Raw genomic sequence first — 16,171 nt, 5'->3', positions numbered from 1 at the left:
CTCACCTTTTCATCTTTTCCTAAGTTCTGTCATTATTGCTGAGGCATGGCACAGCGACTAATGCTGGGAGCATAGTATGGGAGCATAAATGTACCTTTACTGCTACATTTTCAGAGTACAGCCAAGGACAAACTGCAAAACATTCTAGGAATATGAAGTATAAACTGGTAATTAGGGCTTTGCCCCTTCTTTTGCAAAGTATTTTGTGTTCCAAGCTTTCTCAATGCTTATTTCAGTCTATAATGACACAGATCAGTGTGATAGGCTTATTTACTACTTCAAAAGTACTTGCAGTCCATTAAAAAATAATTTGTTCCATTGAATGTTTGTTTTATTGACTTATTCATTTTTTGTTTAGATTTAAATAAATATACAGACTATACTGTAGAAGTTTCTGCTAGTACCACAATGGGAGAAGGCGTTCGTAGTTCGCCTCTGCATATACTAACTGATGAAGATGGTAAGTCAGAACAGAAGATTCAGTGCATCATTTTCTACCTGCATTCTTAGTTTACTCTTAAACTTCATGTCATATGTTTTTAAGTTTTATGCACTTTTGTTGGCTGTTATGTCTCTCCATTTCTATCTGTACCTCTGTATCTACACACAAGCATATCTATCTATCTATCTATCTATTCATCTATCTATCTATCTATCCATCTATCTATCCATCTATCTACCAATATATTTATCAGTACAAGCTGTATGAAATGTTGCAATTGCTGTGCATGGACTTTTGATCTTACCAATATCTTATGACTCTGAAGAATCTTAATTTAATTACATTATTTTAATCTAATACATGACATGGTAGAATTAAATATTATATTTGGTTTTTCAGTCATGTGAGAGCTCAGGAAAGAAAAAAACCACAAAAGGGCAGTTTGAATGGTCCAAGGACATTTCTGTGGGGTTTCTTGAAGGGAGATTTTTGTATTATTCTAAACAGATGCATGTACAGGTACACATAGATAGATATGAAATTATTAATATTATGAAAATGCCCAGAGTCCGTCATCTGTAGCACTGGACTTCCAAATTGAGCTGGGACATGTGCAGGCTGAGGGTACAGCACAGTTGTTGCAACCCCTGCTAATTTTTACAGTAGGTCACAAACCAACAGAGGAACCTTAAAATTGTAGTTGCACTTTCAATACACGGTGTTGTAGTGTTAAGTTATCATTGGTCACCTCTCTAGTTTCTGCAGTAGCAGAAAAAAAATCATAGCAAAAATTTTAACTTAGGTGCTGTGAACCACATTTTTGAAAAGGCTGTGCCTCTTCCTCTCCTTTCCTTCAGGAGGAAATCTCTGGGAGCCTATCTAAAGAGGCATTGACACAAGCAACTCACCAGCCACACCATCAGTAAAAAAAATTTGCTTAAGAGTTATATTGCTGGAGTAGACTGAAAAGAGCTAGATTGGATAAATCCATTTCTATTTAGCAGAGATTATTTTTATTTAGAGTAATGTAGTTTCTATTCTTTAGCAAAAAAAAAAGAAGAAAAAAAAAAAAAAAGAAATTCCCTGAATAAGAATTGTAGAATTAACTAGACATGTCAAAAACATGACATTCATCATATGATAGATCTTAGTATAGCCACTGAGGATAATATAACAAATAAAACATAAAATACAGCTGTCAACATTTTTCACCAGTAAATACACTCACTGAATGCAGTGAACCTTTGTTCATGAAAAATATAAAATAGTTTTTTCTATAATATAAGGAGTTATAAAACCTTTATGCCAACTTTCAAGATAGTGAAAGGAACAAGGAGTAAAAACCAACAATATTTATAATACACCACATGTTCCATATTCACAGGAACACAGTGTTCCAAGGTTCAGACCAAATGTTTCATAGATTTGCTAATAGTTATGCTCATATTTTCAATTTTCATGCATGACTACAGCTATGACCTGAATTTTTAGTGCATGATGCTCTTTGATTTAATTTGAGAAAAACAAATGTAATTCTAATATTACTTCATAGTGATGCATAGGTCCATGTATCAAGATGTAGATAAAGATTAATTTCTCAATAACATGCCGATAATAAAGCAGAATAATTTATGTATACATTAGTTATTTGTCCTCAGTAAAATTAATAAGAACCTTAGAACAAATTCAAACGTGGTCTAACATTTTCATTTATTTAAAATGTTTCCCTGCAGAGTCGGAATATGGTGTCATCTAGGGATCATCTTAAAATTAATTTTAAGGATCTCAATGAATGTCTGTCTTTTCATTTGCCCTTGTAACATGTAAAATCTATGAATGTGGTCCTTATTTGATGGAGTGAATAGACTTTATTGCTGTTTAGTATCCCACAATTTTATCATCTCTCAATGCTATGCTTATCCACTTTTCCACCTTTTGGCATTTTGTATAATTCTTTACAGCACCTTTTTTTTTTCCTCAGGGGAACTATTATGCTGTATTTTACATGTGTTCATATCTATAAAGCTCTTGCTTTTACTAGAAGAGAAAAAAAATTACAGCAATGTACTTGGGCCGTAGGTGAATCACTGTGACTTAGCCATTGCTCCATTTTCTCATGAAGTACTTTTTCCATTGAATCACAGAAACAGATGTTCTAACAACACCATGCAAAATCTTCTTTTATCATCTGTCCGAAAAATGAAAAGAAGATGTGCCTTAACATTAGCTGATGGATACTGTACCAGTCTGGTACAAGGTTAACTTTCTATTACAAATAATTCAAAGCCTATTTAAGGATGTTGTGTATCCCACTGATCCTGGCTGTTTAACAAGATGTTGTATCCTGTTGTCTCATTTTATAGCTCCAAGTTCTCCTCCACAAGCCCTCTCTATAAAACAGTTGTTGGGTGTCACTGTGAAGTTGTCATGGAAACCTCCGCTGGAGCCAAATGGAATTATCCTCTATTACACAGTTTATGTCTGGTAAGATTTTTCTGGAAGCACTTCTAAGGATAAATGTTAATCTGTAACCTATCAGGAATGTTAGGTTTTTGTTACACAATATGTTGAATACATGTTTTGGGAGGACAAATATCTATCCAGCACTTAAAATACTGGACTTTTTTATATGCAAATTCGGACTAGCGAAAAACTGGGGGAACAATTTCAGCATTCTGTGAGCATTTTAAACATTTTTTTCCAAAGGTTATGCTACAGTAAGTGAATTCAGATTTAAACTAGAGCATGGTGCCTGTTTTCATTATATTCTGATTAGGCCTGCTGCAAGGCAGGGTGCAAACCCATGCTGAATTGTCAAGGAGATTTGAAATAGGCTTGAAATAGAGAAATATTTTCTCCTTTTATAGAGAGCGTGTAAGAGCCATGTTCAGAGTTTTCATATGTGCTATCAATTATGTCTACTCTTATATTTTATATCTCTTACATTCATAGCAAACACGTATCATTAACAGATACTTTTCATTTATTGTGTTTTAGTTTTTTCTATCTAATATTTTTTATTATTATTTTTTCCCTCCTGTCATATTTTTTCACCTTTCCAAAGGAGTTTTGTCGCTTCTGTCCTATTCCTTTTGCAGCTTCTGTCTTATACCTTGCAAAACATAGCTTGGTCTAGCAATGTGTCATCTCTTCAAAGACCTGTAACTTCTACTGGGAGTGAAAATGTTTTTTATTGATCACCTTTAATATACTGTATTTATGCTTTGCCATTTTATTGCCACTGCTAAGGTGCAGGAATACGAAATACTAAAGTGCATAAGATGTGAACCAGATGTACAAATCCTCAGTTGTTATGGGCAAACTACTCTTGAGCTTACATTATTTTATTGTTATTTGACAGTTTTGGGGTGGGGTGTGACCTCAGTCGCTATTTTTTTTTTTAATTATAATTTCTCGTTAAGTTGATGATAAAGTGAAGAGGAGAAAGCTCTTCTTTCCAGAAAAGTTGAATTTGTCTTCTCTTGTTAGTTCTACTCCACTGAGAATGTCTGTTGCTCTTTAAAATAATGACTGTCCTCAAGCTAGGGAAGAGTTACTTTATTATAAGGGCTATGGTTTTGATGCATGCTGTGTTCAAAGACTTGAGTTTATGCAACTGTTCATCCTTATGTTCCCTTATAACTTGCTGCTTTTGTTACTGTGAGAAAAGATTTAGACAGAATTATTAAAAAAAAAAAGAAACAACTCTTAAATTATCAATCTTTCTAAATATTGCAATTAAGCAATCACACAACTTCTTAATATAAGCCTTGCACATATTCTTTTTGCTCTGTCTTGTCTTTCCTTACTGTGCCATACCTAAATTTAGAGAGGTTTTAGGTATCATGTTAAGGCAAGGACACTGGAGAAAAATTCCCTTTGCCTTCAAAGGGGTCATAACTTCACTCCTTCCTTGGCAGGGAGAGAGGGCTGTGGAGGACGGAGAGTAATTTTAAGTATTTAAAAGAGTTGTCTATATAAAATGCATTTGTATGTATATATATATATGTCTATATATAAATGCATTGCAGGGGGAGATTTGACAAGGCAAATTGTCATGCCATATAGTTGCTGCTCTTGGGAGGTATTCAGTATATTTTGGAGGAGACTGTTAATCCCAGTGCTTCTCAATATAGCAGAAAGGAGGTTACTAAAGTTGTTAAATAAACATTCCTTCACTTCACTTAAATATTTTGCAACAGTTATAAAGAATTTGGTAACCTTTCTTTAGCTGATTTAGAACAAGAATCCATAATTAATAGGATAGAAAGTGTGATATTTGCAATGTTTTCAGTTATATTTTATGGAATTTGTCAGAGGACAAGGTGCTAGTAGGCAGTAAAGCAAATTTCTTCTTTCCTTGAGCCCAAAAACTCATATTCCTTAAATGTAATTTTAGATTATTAAAGGTGCAATTAACAAAATCGCTGAACTTGTATGTAGCTATTGTTTTTTGGCATTATCCTTTTTTGCAAATTTTTGTGAGATACTAATTGACTAGGTCTATTTTGAGATACAGTTTTTTAAGAAAATATGGTACCTGTCTTTGTCAAGTGGAATTATGCAATTTCTTGGTATCTGTGTGATCTGCATTTTTGAAAAAATGTGATTTAAAACCTTTTATTATTTTTCTTTAGCAAGATTTCTTAGCTTAACTTATTCTGCTAGGTACTTTCTCACTGTCTGTGAAGGCTGCACTCACTTTGATCAGTGTTTTCTTATTTTTATTGCAATCTCAGTTGTTTCTAAACAGAAAATCAGCTTCCCTTGAAATACATCAAGTTTTTGTTTTTCTTTCTGTGCCTGGTTGTGGAAATGTTTTTTGGCAACTCAGATGTAAGAATGCAGTTACTCAGAGTAGAAATGTTAACAACACTAAGCTGTGGATTTTCTTCTTACTTAAATTATAACCAGATACATATTTCCATACTAAGAATAAATTGGGCAAAGATCCAGGAAAAAATGTCTTTCTTTATATAGAGTTTGTTAACTGCAGCTGCAATCTCTTGTAAATTTTACTGACTATTAAAAATGTCAGAAGTTTGGGAAAAATCTCTGTTACCAAGAGTGTTTCCCATGTCAAGTGACATTCCACTCAAAATCTGAGGGTTAGGAAGGATTTTTTTTCATTCTCATACATTTTCTCATTCCAGTTGTTTGTTAATGTAACCTTATTTCAAATATATTAGACGGTGATCTTTGCTAATGGGACAGTCATTCAGTTATCAAAGGATGAAAGTCTAGTAATTTTGAATTACTTTTTGCCTTTTTTTAGTATTAGAACACATTGTCATTTGTGAAGAGTTTCACAGTGACTTCTGGAGCAAGATATTTGGTTTTAATTATCAAATTATCATCTCTCTATGAAATCCTATTAGAGACACAGGACACGTACTCATACAGAAATCTTTGAAGGAATGGAATGTTAGGTTTTTATTTTCCTCCTATTTTTTTCTTAAAAGATTATATTAACTTTACAAGGAATATAAGACTTTTTGTATTCAAGTTATTTCTGTACCTTATTTTACTTTCTGATAATAATTTCATACCTATGCTAATACCAGCATTTTATTAATGTTACATCTTACAGTCTTTCTAGGCGGGTTTTGACCTGACTGGATTTCCATTCTGATCCTCTGCTACATTCCACCAGAATTAACTCAGCACCAGCTAATTCCTGTTCCATATCATCTTCTATTATTCCATTTATAACTTCAGCCTTCTGACCAATTTCACAGAGTCACAGTAGGGCATGCTCCCTGCTATAATCTTTTTATATTTCACTATTCCTGTCCAGGGAGACAGTTTAGTTATGCTCTACTGTGTCCTTCCCAAGGGTACCACATAACCATTTGAAAGTAGTTAATAGATAGAAATACTCCTCCTTAATATTTCAAATAACCATTGTCTTTGTTGATGTAATTTGCAAACATATTTCTGTAGGGTTTTGGGCTGTTATTTTTTTTAAGAAACAAAATGAAGAGCCCTACTGTGATGCCATGGTACAAAAGTTAGGTTTTCACCATAAAAGAGAAGAAGTTTTCCTAGCCTCTTTTAAAAAAAGCTAAACTACTTGTATTTAACATGATACTACATTTTTCATTTTTACAAAAAATGCCATAATTATATATATAGAAAGAAATGGTGTGTGTATACAATTAATAAAATACTTTCTCTTTAGGAATAAAATGTCAAAGAGGAGTGTAAATGTAACGGAAACATCACTGGAATTCACAGACCTAGAATATAACTATAAGTATAGTGCTTACCTAACAGCAAGTACAAGATTTGGAGATGGCAACATAAAAAGTGATACTATAACATTCAGAACTTCTGAAGGAGGTAAGCTTATATACAGTATGAACCTTTATTTTCATTCAGCTTTAAAATTCTGTCAGCCTTATTTGAGTTAATAAAGCCAATGAAGTAGAAGTGACATTTGATTTGTAAAGGACAGACATTCTACCATCTCTGTGGCTCTATCTTTGTGTATACATGTATCTATGGCTCTATAAAATTGTGATAGGTAATTCTATTAATTTACTGAGAAAAAAACTTAGCATTTCTCTTCAGGACAGATAAGATCCAAATAATTTCATTCTAAATTTTGAGATAAATAACATTATTTTTGTAATATATTTTAATAGATCCTTACTTAAAGCAGCTGTGATGCAATTTCTGATAAGGAAATACTTTACTTAGAGTATCCCTCTCAAGTCTGAAATATTTTTAATTTGAAAATGAACACTGTAAGTGTACATTGATTTGTTTATTCCATTTTAATTATTTTATACTTCCAGCATGGAAAGTGACATTTATATGATTGTATGATATACTGTGCTTTGAAAGTCATTCAGTTTAATTTTTGTTTCTGGTTTTCCATCAATCGTATTGCTATAATCTGTTCCAAAATAGATAGTATGCAAGCATACTTCAGAATCACTCTGCATAGATATAAACAATTCCCCAATGCAGAACCACTTGCAGGATTAGCCATCCCTCCAAAATCTGTCTATGTCATCAGGTTGTAGATATTCACAGTTGCTACTGAAACTGGTGTGGGAATATGAATTGTCTTTATAGGGACAGACTTTAAGGAACTGGTTCTGGAGTTCCCCCTCCAATTAATATTTTAATATTTTACACAAACAAGAGCAGCACAAAGCAAGAGAGATACATAACTCATAGTCTTCATTACTCTACTACAAGTTCTATAGAGCACTTTCTTGGATGATGAGAAATATGGATTTAAATTCTTCTAAGCTGATTTAAGGAATTGAATTTAACTCTCCTACATCTCTGTGTTACTGAGAAGAACCATATGCTGCTATTCTTTATAAACAGGAGGAGGGACTAATGGAAGAAGGCTTACAGAGGAGTTCCTGCGCATTTAATAGGATGAGAAAAGAGGAAAAAAGATAAATTATCATACTGTCCAAGCTTAAGTATCTGGTCTACCTACATGAGTTGGGAGCTTAAATTCTGATTATAATCAGAGAAAAAAAGGCTTTAAATTTAGGTTTTGTGAAAAAAATCCATTTTTTCCCTACCAACTGTATTTGGAGTATAGACACATAACTCGGTCAACTTCCATGTCTGCAAATTAGATTTTTTATGTGCACAAAGCAGTAAGTACAGGACAAATTCTGTAAGAAAAATCTTATCTGTTTACAAATGCAGCTAAATACAAATATGGTTGGAAAAGTGTTTTAAAAATTCATTTTACGTATACAGTTTTATTTCATTATTTTGTGAACCAGTTTCTACACCATAATCAGAAATACATTTAATTTTCCATAGAATGATGTAAAATCTACTATAGTGGATGATCCTCGGTTACTAAAGTGTATAAAACCTTGAGGTAAAAAAGCTTTAGGTATGCTAAAACTTAACATTTTTCCAGCACCAAGTGATCCACCGAAAGATGTCACATACAGAAACCTTTCTTCTACATCAATTATGCTATACTGGTCTCCTCCTCAAAAGCCTAATGGAAATATACTGTACTACTCAGTTTATTTCAAAAACAATTCAGGAATATTCATACGGGTAAGCTTATTTTTATATTCTTTTGTAGAAGTCAATGAAATGTTCTAATAATTACTTAAAGATTAAATCAGGTTTATAGTTTTCAATAAATTGGTTTTTCATATTTCCTTCAACATAATGTAGTTTCTAAACTTACAAAGACAGAAGCACATCTTGTAATCATATATGTTACATTGTGCATCTCACTGAGCATTCATATCATATAAGCATTAATGCCAATAGATTTTGTGTAATATTCCATTATGCAAAGTTTATATGTACATATATATATAAATGCATATATATGCACACATACACCTAATATATATCTACACACTTAACATATGTAGTGGATAGACTCAAGACCCACTACATGCATGGCACACCCTCAAGAGTGTTTCTTTTAGTCTGATCTATCAATTTGAGTTAATTTCTTGTTCTGGTTTTACTTTTTAATACATGTTTGTACAGTATTGAAAATATGAAGGTAATGTGAAAGTAGAGAATGCATTTTTTTTCATATTTTTCTTACTCTCAAAAGGAAATTACTGTTTAGTATATTGAAGCAAAAATATTGTTATTTTGAAGTTAAAGCTTAAAAGACAAAATCTTATAAATAATATTTTGGAAATACACTTTCATTTAGTTTTTTTTTTTTTTTCTGTTGCTGCTTTCATCCTTATTTATGCAGTACACTTATTAATTGTATATAGTCTTTCTATTCTACTTTCTGTGAATATCTTATGGTACAGAAATACAATAAGAGAAATAAGCTTCCTTTACAGTTTTTGGTCACAAGTTTTACATGTGTGGAAGAAAAACAAGAAATATAAATTAATTTAGAAAATTATGTATAGAAAATAACCTTGACTGCATAAATTTATGATCAAGATATGTCTAGGGTGAGGTATGCACATTTTTGAGGATAACTAGAAAAGATATTCACAAGTGTTAAAAATAGCTGTGAGTGAATAATTGCTGACACACTTCAGTGTGTCTCTGACTTCTATGAAGGCATGTAGTTGCTGGGCTCTGCATAGTTTCAGGTGCAAGCAGAACTGTGCCATGAATTCACATTCTGATGAGATTAAAATCAGGACTACAGTTCAGATCATAGACTCTATTTGCACATGCTGCTACAGCAACAGCTTTTTTCTTAAATCTCTGGACAAGCTTTACATCAGTGCATCACCTGAGATAGCTCATCCTATGAAGGACATTTCAAGCAATTTTAGAAGAGGACTATGGATTTGGACTATTCCTGCCTTTAGGCAGGTGCAACTCTGAGATGAAAGAGTAAGGTGAAGCTGACACACTGAGAGAGAGAGAGATAAAACCCCCTGTGATGTGCCCAGGATTCTGGAAATAAAGGAGGAAGATAGGGAAGATGGAGCACAGTAGCATTGGCCCAGCAAGGTGAAGGTCCAGTTTTATTATCATGTGATGTAGTTAGGCCAGGGATGGATGGTGGCACAAGTGGAAGTTGGTGTGCTGCTTTGGCATATTATGTGTTGCCAGGAGAAAAGTGCTGACAGTAGTTCTACCTCTGTGTGTGGAACCTACCATTTTCATCCTTTTGACTTTGATTTTTATCCCATTCCTTTGCCCTCAGAAGACAGGTTTCAACTGCTGTTGCATCTGTCTCTTACTGCCCATGGGATATGAACATTAATCTCTCGAATCATGATCAAATCTTAATCTGTCTATTCCCTTTAACTCCTTCTGCCCTTCACATCCTGTCTGTTCACTGTTTAGCATGGCAACTACCATATCTACACTGCAGTCCTAATCTGTACCTTGGCATTCCTGTGGATGCAAGACAGATTTCAAACAGGTGAAAAAAGCCAACTCATTTCTGTCAGATATTTTATATTATTCCTTTTACAACAGAGAAATGCATGTGTGAAAGTCAGCCTGATATGTGACTATATATATATATATATATATATATATACACATATATGATATATACAGACAGTTGTAAGCTGCGTGATAGCTTACAACTTTTTGTAACTTAGAAGTATAACCATGCAATTCCAGGGTCTGTTGCTAAGTTTTGTATTGCACACATTTATAAAGAAAGAGACCTTGGTTGAAATACTCTGTGTCAAGGTCATCATTCTGCTTATGTTTAACCAAACTGTATTTTCAGTTTGAGAAATTATACAGGAGAATTGAAAATTGGATGATCTTTTCACATTTCACATTTTCACATCATGGGCAGCCATTCTCTACCAGTCTTTCCTCTGCTTCTTTGTCAGGACATAATGCCAGAGGTCCAAGTCTTAAAGCATAACTTCTAGATGCCTGAATAAACATGCTTGCTGAAGAATATCAAGCAGATTAATATCTCCCAATGCTCTCATAATCTGAAATAGATACAGAAGTCATACTAAACTATTCTGTTTTCTCAATTTATCACTTCTCACAGTCTCAAAATGTTCAGGCATATTAAAACCTAATCAATATAAACCACTGACTATTAATATGTTAAAACTAGGAATTTAGTAGTTGCAGAGTGAAGCATTTTGTTTAGGGAAAAAATGCCCAAATACCAAAAAAGACCTGAGATGAAATATACAGTTTACTCCTTGACATGATGCAGAAATTTAAGTTTGCTGTCAAAAAGGGAAAATTTATGTACTTTCATCAGTAAAAAAAAATAATGTATAGTTTCTTTGCTTTACTGGTCTACATGAAAATAACACTGCAGCTGTCCAGTCAAAAGGCCTGGGATGCTCAGACCCAAGGTTGAAGACCAGAATAGCAGAAGGAAATATTTAGTGATGGAGATTAGATTTAAGGATTTTGGTAGATGAGTGGGCTGTTTCTATGGGGATGCTGACAGTTGTAAAAGAAAATGTGTCAGAGAGGGAGGAATGGCTGGCAGCCAACTAGAATAAACCATCACCTGCATTAGGCTACATTTCAGTTCAGCTTTATCTTTCATCTTCTGCTGTCATAGGTCTAGGGAAAATGCTACTTCTTGGTGTATATATCCTGTCCCAGTGCAGTAAAGATATGACATTATGCTGACAAAGAGTACTTCCTTCATAGATTACATGAAACTGTACCTCTTCTTCATATCACTTCTCTGTGACACTGCTGGGTCCCTAAACTTCAAGATTTCACTGTTTTCAAGAGCAGCTTTGCAAGTTTTGCTCCATGATGCCTTGACTGGTGCTTGAAGCAATCATAATGCCCATATTCTCAGTCCTATCAAGGAAATAAATCAAAGACTCAATGAAAGTAATTGTCTCATGGCTAAATATGAATCTATGAAAGATATCATTGGCTTGAATGAACTCTGTTATTCAGTCTCTATATACTTCTATTTTGATTAGCAAGAAAGTGGAAAGGTGCTAATTACAAACATAAATATATGCTTCAATAAATTTCCCCAGTGTAGGAATTTCAGTAGAGATGAAATCTACCAAACAGGGGAACCAGGGGCAAGGACTGAACAAAAGCCTATGATCCTTCTATCAACTGAATATCTGACCCCAAATCATCCAACCTCTACCTCAAGCCAAGCAAAGTGAATATGACTTGATACAGTCCAGAGTGAAATTCAACTTGTCTATGCCTGGGATCCAGACAAGGGATGCAAACAGTGTGCTGTATTACTTAACAATCATACATTCATTTTCTTTCACCAGTATGACCAAAGCAGGGATAAAAAGGGTAACTTCCCTACAATACACTGCAAATTTTTAAAAAGCTTGTCTCAGAATAGTACAGCAGACAAAAAAGAAATAACTTCCCTTAGGTTGTTACTGGAACAGCAAATATTACACCCCTTGAAGGATGGTTTGGATTAGCCTTCACAGTGTCACCACTCTCACCTGATTCCCAGAGTCAAGTATGTGATCCTCTGACTCAAAATAAGAATGCAATACAATGAACCTAAAGAAGAAAACAGAACAGGGGTAAAATTGTTAGCAGCGAAGAAGAGCATCACCATATTTTCCTTATACAGCTAAATACAGCTTTATGCCACTGGAAATATCTGCCACTTCCTGAGGTGAAGAAGATACTAGTTTCTGCTGACACGTTCATTGCTTGAGTGTATTGCTTACACTTAGCTGCTTTTAATAATCTGATACTTTGCTATGTCAAAACTTCTTTCATGTGTGGATGAAGAAAGGAACAGAAGGAAGAATTTCTTCAGCTGTAGCCAAAGATCCTAAGCTGTTTGCTTTCATCTGCAGCCACAGTTAATTGTAAAACTTCCTATAGTGTTCTATCCCCAGGGTACAATTAGCACAAGTTTCATCTTTTCTCATTTTGTACCCGCACAGCTCTTCCTGCTCACTGTTACTCTTAATTATGTGTTCCTTTTTTTTTTCCTAATATTTTGTCATATCAGTAGTTTGAGATATCGTCACTCCTCACAGTAAAGGAGCTACCTCTTAAAATAGTTTTTGTTGACCCACCAAAACCCTGTTATTCACGTTAGTTCACTGAGTCCTTAACTGCCAGACAGCTGCCTAAATTGTAAAGGTCTTTTTAAACTAAGAGTTGAATTTTCAGCTGTTCATACCAATAACTCCAATTAAATCTAGGATCAAAACTTGATGTGTTAGCCTTGACATTTTTACCTTGAAAACTTGGGTAATTATTTAAGGTCTTATTTTTTAAAAAAATCTGATTATTAATTGTTGTTATAAACTACTAATTATTGCTAACAATAATAATAATAGTAACAACAAGAGTGTATTAGAATGCTTCTCCTGGGCCAGATGATGTTTTCTGTTATACCCTGCTTGAGTACCAGAAAGTTTAACTAAATACCTTAGAATCTGATCCATGTTTCCTCTATCTTAACTTACCAAATGTAACACAAAGCTCTTTCCAGCCTTTTTCAGTTAGGTATGAAGCTAGTATGAAATCCAAACTACTTCTAGACGAAATTCGTATATTAAGGTGGAATTTTTTGTATTTTGACTGATGTTGACTTAACCTAATCTATTGGCCAAAACTAACAGTGTGCTTATAGTCAGTTAATAAGAGTGGATACAAAAATTTATACTCACAATTTGTGCAGCTTCTGTTCTGCATTCCAAACAAAGGCTTAAGTTTTCGTTGACAAACTGTTTACTTATTTATGTTATGTCAGTGCTAGTGACTGCAGGCAAAACTAGGTCTTCAGATACAGGCATAAAAATCTCAGGGAAATAAATGAGAGTGTCACCTATTGTTTTCTGCAAAAATAAAAATATTTTGCCTGTAAAAAAATTGGTGAAGTGTTGCATTAGATACATAAATTGATGTGTATTGGTGATAGATATCAAGATTGCATGCTGAATTATCAGTTTGTACAGTACTGATTCAACTGTGTGATAGAGCATATCACAGTGACTTCTTCAGTAGGAAGTTTCCTCATGAGAAATATAATACATTTTTCAGTATGCACATGCCTGTACTTATATGTGGTATTTCTAAATTTTCATACCCAAATATTTCTGTTGCCTTTCTCCTGCTATAGTAAGTTTGCTCTCGTGGCCTCTCTTTTTCAGAAAAACACTTACTTGAAAGCCAACTTGAATTTTAAAGAAGTGGAAGGTGTGGATTCGATCTAATGCCAAAAACAGGGGGCAGGCCAAATAGCTGGAATTCATCAGGGGGTTGGGCAAAATCCAGCCCACCCTGAAAATATTGCTATGTAGAAAAATTAGGATTTCTTTGGTCCTGAGAAGTGCTGTCCATGCCATCTGCTCAATGGGGCAATGTGGCTGTTGGAGAGAAATGCTACTGGCTCTTTGAATCAGCAGTAAAGATTTGACTTGCTATCCAGAGCTTGAGCTGAATACGTTTATGGGCTAAATAACTTCTGAACAATTTTAAAACCATGAACCAAACTGTGTTGGATCACCTAAGTCAAGTTCCTATAAATCAGTGGATGATTCAACACATTCACTTATGTGGTGTAGCTGAACTTGCATAAATAATATGCTTTATATTTTTTCTTTTCATCTTCCAAAATTGTTGATTCTAAACAGGAATGGCCTCCTTAGAGGTGCTGATCTGAAGTACTAACTTATTGTTGTAGTCACAGTATTAATGACATTTTTTTAATATAGTTCAAAAGACAGTGGGACTAGGTTCTGCTGCTATTCTTTCAGTAGCAAGTAACTGCACAAAGGAAAAAAAATCTGTTGATGCCTTCGGTTTAACATGGTTAAACTATAGACATTTCCTTAGAGATAATGTCATGGTGTTACTGCATGGGACAATGAGCAAAAGTAACAGTTTATCAAGGGGTGAGGTGAGATATCTGCCACTGAAAGTTTTACATTCAAAAATCTACTCTCATAAAAATAGGTTAAAGAGAGAGAAGTCCTTTGATTTGATTCATAATGATCAGCCAAGGCATGTGTGGTTCATGTAGTCTATAAACAATTAGCAGATGCTGGGTTTTTTGGGTAATTTTCTTGATGAAATATGGATAAACGCACTGCAATATTACAGCTTTAATCCCTGAATTGGCATTCAACAATTACAAACAACAGAAGAAGCCAATTATGTACTCTGTAGTATTTACAAGGAGTATAAATAGACATCATACAATCAAGTATTTCAGAAAAAATCAGTGCTCATTAGGAGTCAAAGCATAGGTTTATGTCTTCTGAGTGCTATGGTGAATCATGTCTGCTGGTGGTGATGGCTAAATGGGGAACTGGAAAGAGAAATCAATGAATAAAAACATTTTAAGTGGTAACATTTTCTTTTATTTCTCTCTTTAGAATGTCACAAGTTATGATAATGACAGCAATGTCAGTGCGTCTCCATTTGTAGTGCTGGATGACTTGGCAAAGTACAGCCATTATACTTTGTGGTTAACTGCAAGCACGGCATTTGGAGATGGAAACAAAACCAGTGAAAAAATAGATGTGTATACAGATCAGGATAGTAAGTTAATAACTTTTTTAGTGCTCATTGTATATCAGTGATTTTATTAAATATTTATTAAATATTCTCTAACTTAAAAATTATTTTACTTTTATGATGGCAAAGTTAAAAAAAGACCATTAAATTTGGTTTTCGATGCTGCAATATTTATCTTTACAAGAAAGGCATTTTGATCTGAGTCTTTGAAATACTAAGAACATAAAGCACAAGCCTGTGTGGATACAAGCAATAAAATTATTGTCCTAAGCTTTCATTAAGACTCTTCCTAAACAAATTTGACAGAAATGATTATTCATACATACCTTCAATTATTTTGCTTTTGATATTGAAACAAAAATTATTTTTAAAAGTTGCTAAGAATATTACAACTGACACTTTAATTATATTTTGAACAGTTATTTCTGGTTGGGGTTTGTATGTTTTATTACTGTAATCCATGCATTTAATTTTTTGCTTATTATCTCTCATAGTCCCAGAAGGTTTTGTTGAAAATCTGATCTATCAAAACATTTCCTCATCTTCTGTAAATGTAAGCTGGCTTCCACCATCCCAGTCAAATGGCTTAGTCTTCTTTCATGTTTCTCTAAGTTTAATGCAACTGGGAACCAGTAAGGTAATATCTTTCCTTACTTACAACACAAGCATAATTTTCGATGATCTGGAGAAATACACTGATTACATTCTGAAAATCACACCAGCCACTGATAAAGGATCTTCTGAACGGCATGCTCTAAGTCTTCATATAAGAACTGATGAAGATGGTAAGATTAAGATATTTTATTAATTCCT

The 16,171-nt window shown here is 33.8% G+C and overlaps 1 protein-coding gene across 1 annotated transcript in view; it reads left to right on the top strand.

Moving 5' to 3' along the window:
* PTPRQ (protein tyrosine phosphatase receptor type Q) overlaps positions 1–16,171 on the top strand; it is a 100,032-nt gene that overhangs the window by 21,148 nt on the left and 62,713 nt on the right. The window contains exons 16-21 of the mRNA XM_053943543.1: positions 359–460; positions 2,806–2,926; positions 6,624–6,784; positions 8,346–8,491; positions 15,217–15,382; positions 15,853–16,143. Coding sequence (XP_053799518.1) covers positions 359–460; positions 2,806–2,926; positions 6,624–6,784; positions 8,346–8,491; positions 15,217–15,382; positions 15,853–16,143 — 987 coding nt within the window. The remainder of the gene's footprint in view (positions 1–358; positions 461–2,805; positions 2,927–6,623; positions 6,785–8,345; positions 8,492–15,216; positions 15,383–15,852; positions 16,144–16,171) is intronic.

This window comes from Vidua chalybeata, chromosome 5 (genome assembly GCF_026979565.1).
Source record: "Vidua chalybeata isolate OUT-0048 chromosome 5, bVidCha1 merged haplotype, whole genome shotgun sequence".
In the NCBI taxonomy this organism is placed as follows: Eukaryota; Metazoa; Chordata; class Aves; order Passeriformes; family Viduidae; genus Vidua; species Vidua chalybeata.
The sequence above is the reverse complement of the archived record's forward strand: the minus strand, read 5'-3'. Positions and strand labels throughout refer to the sequence as shown.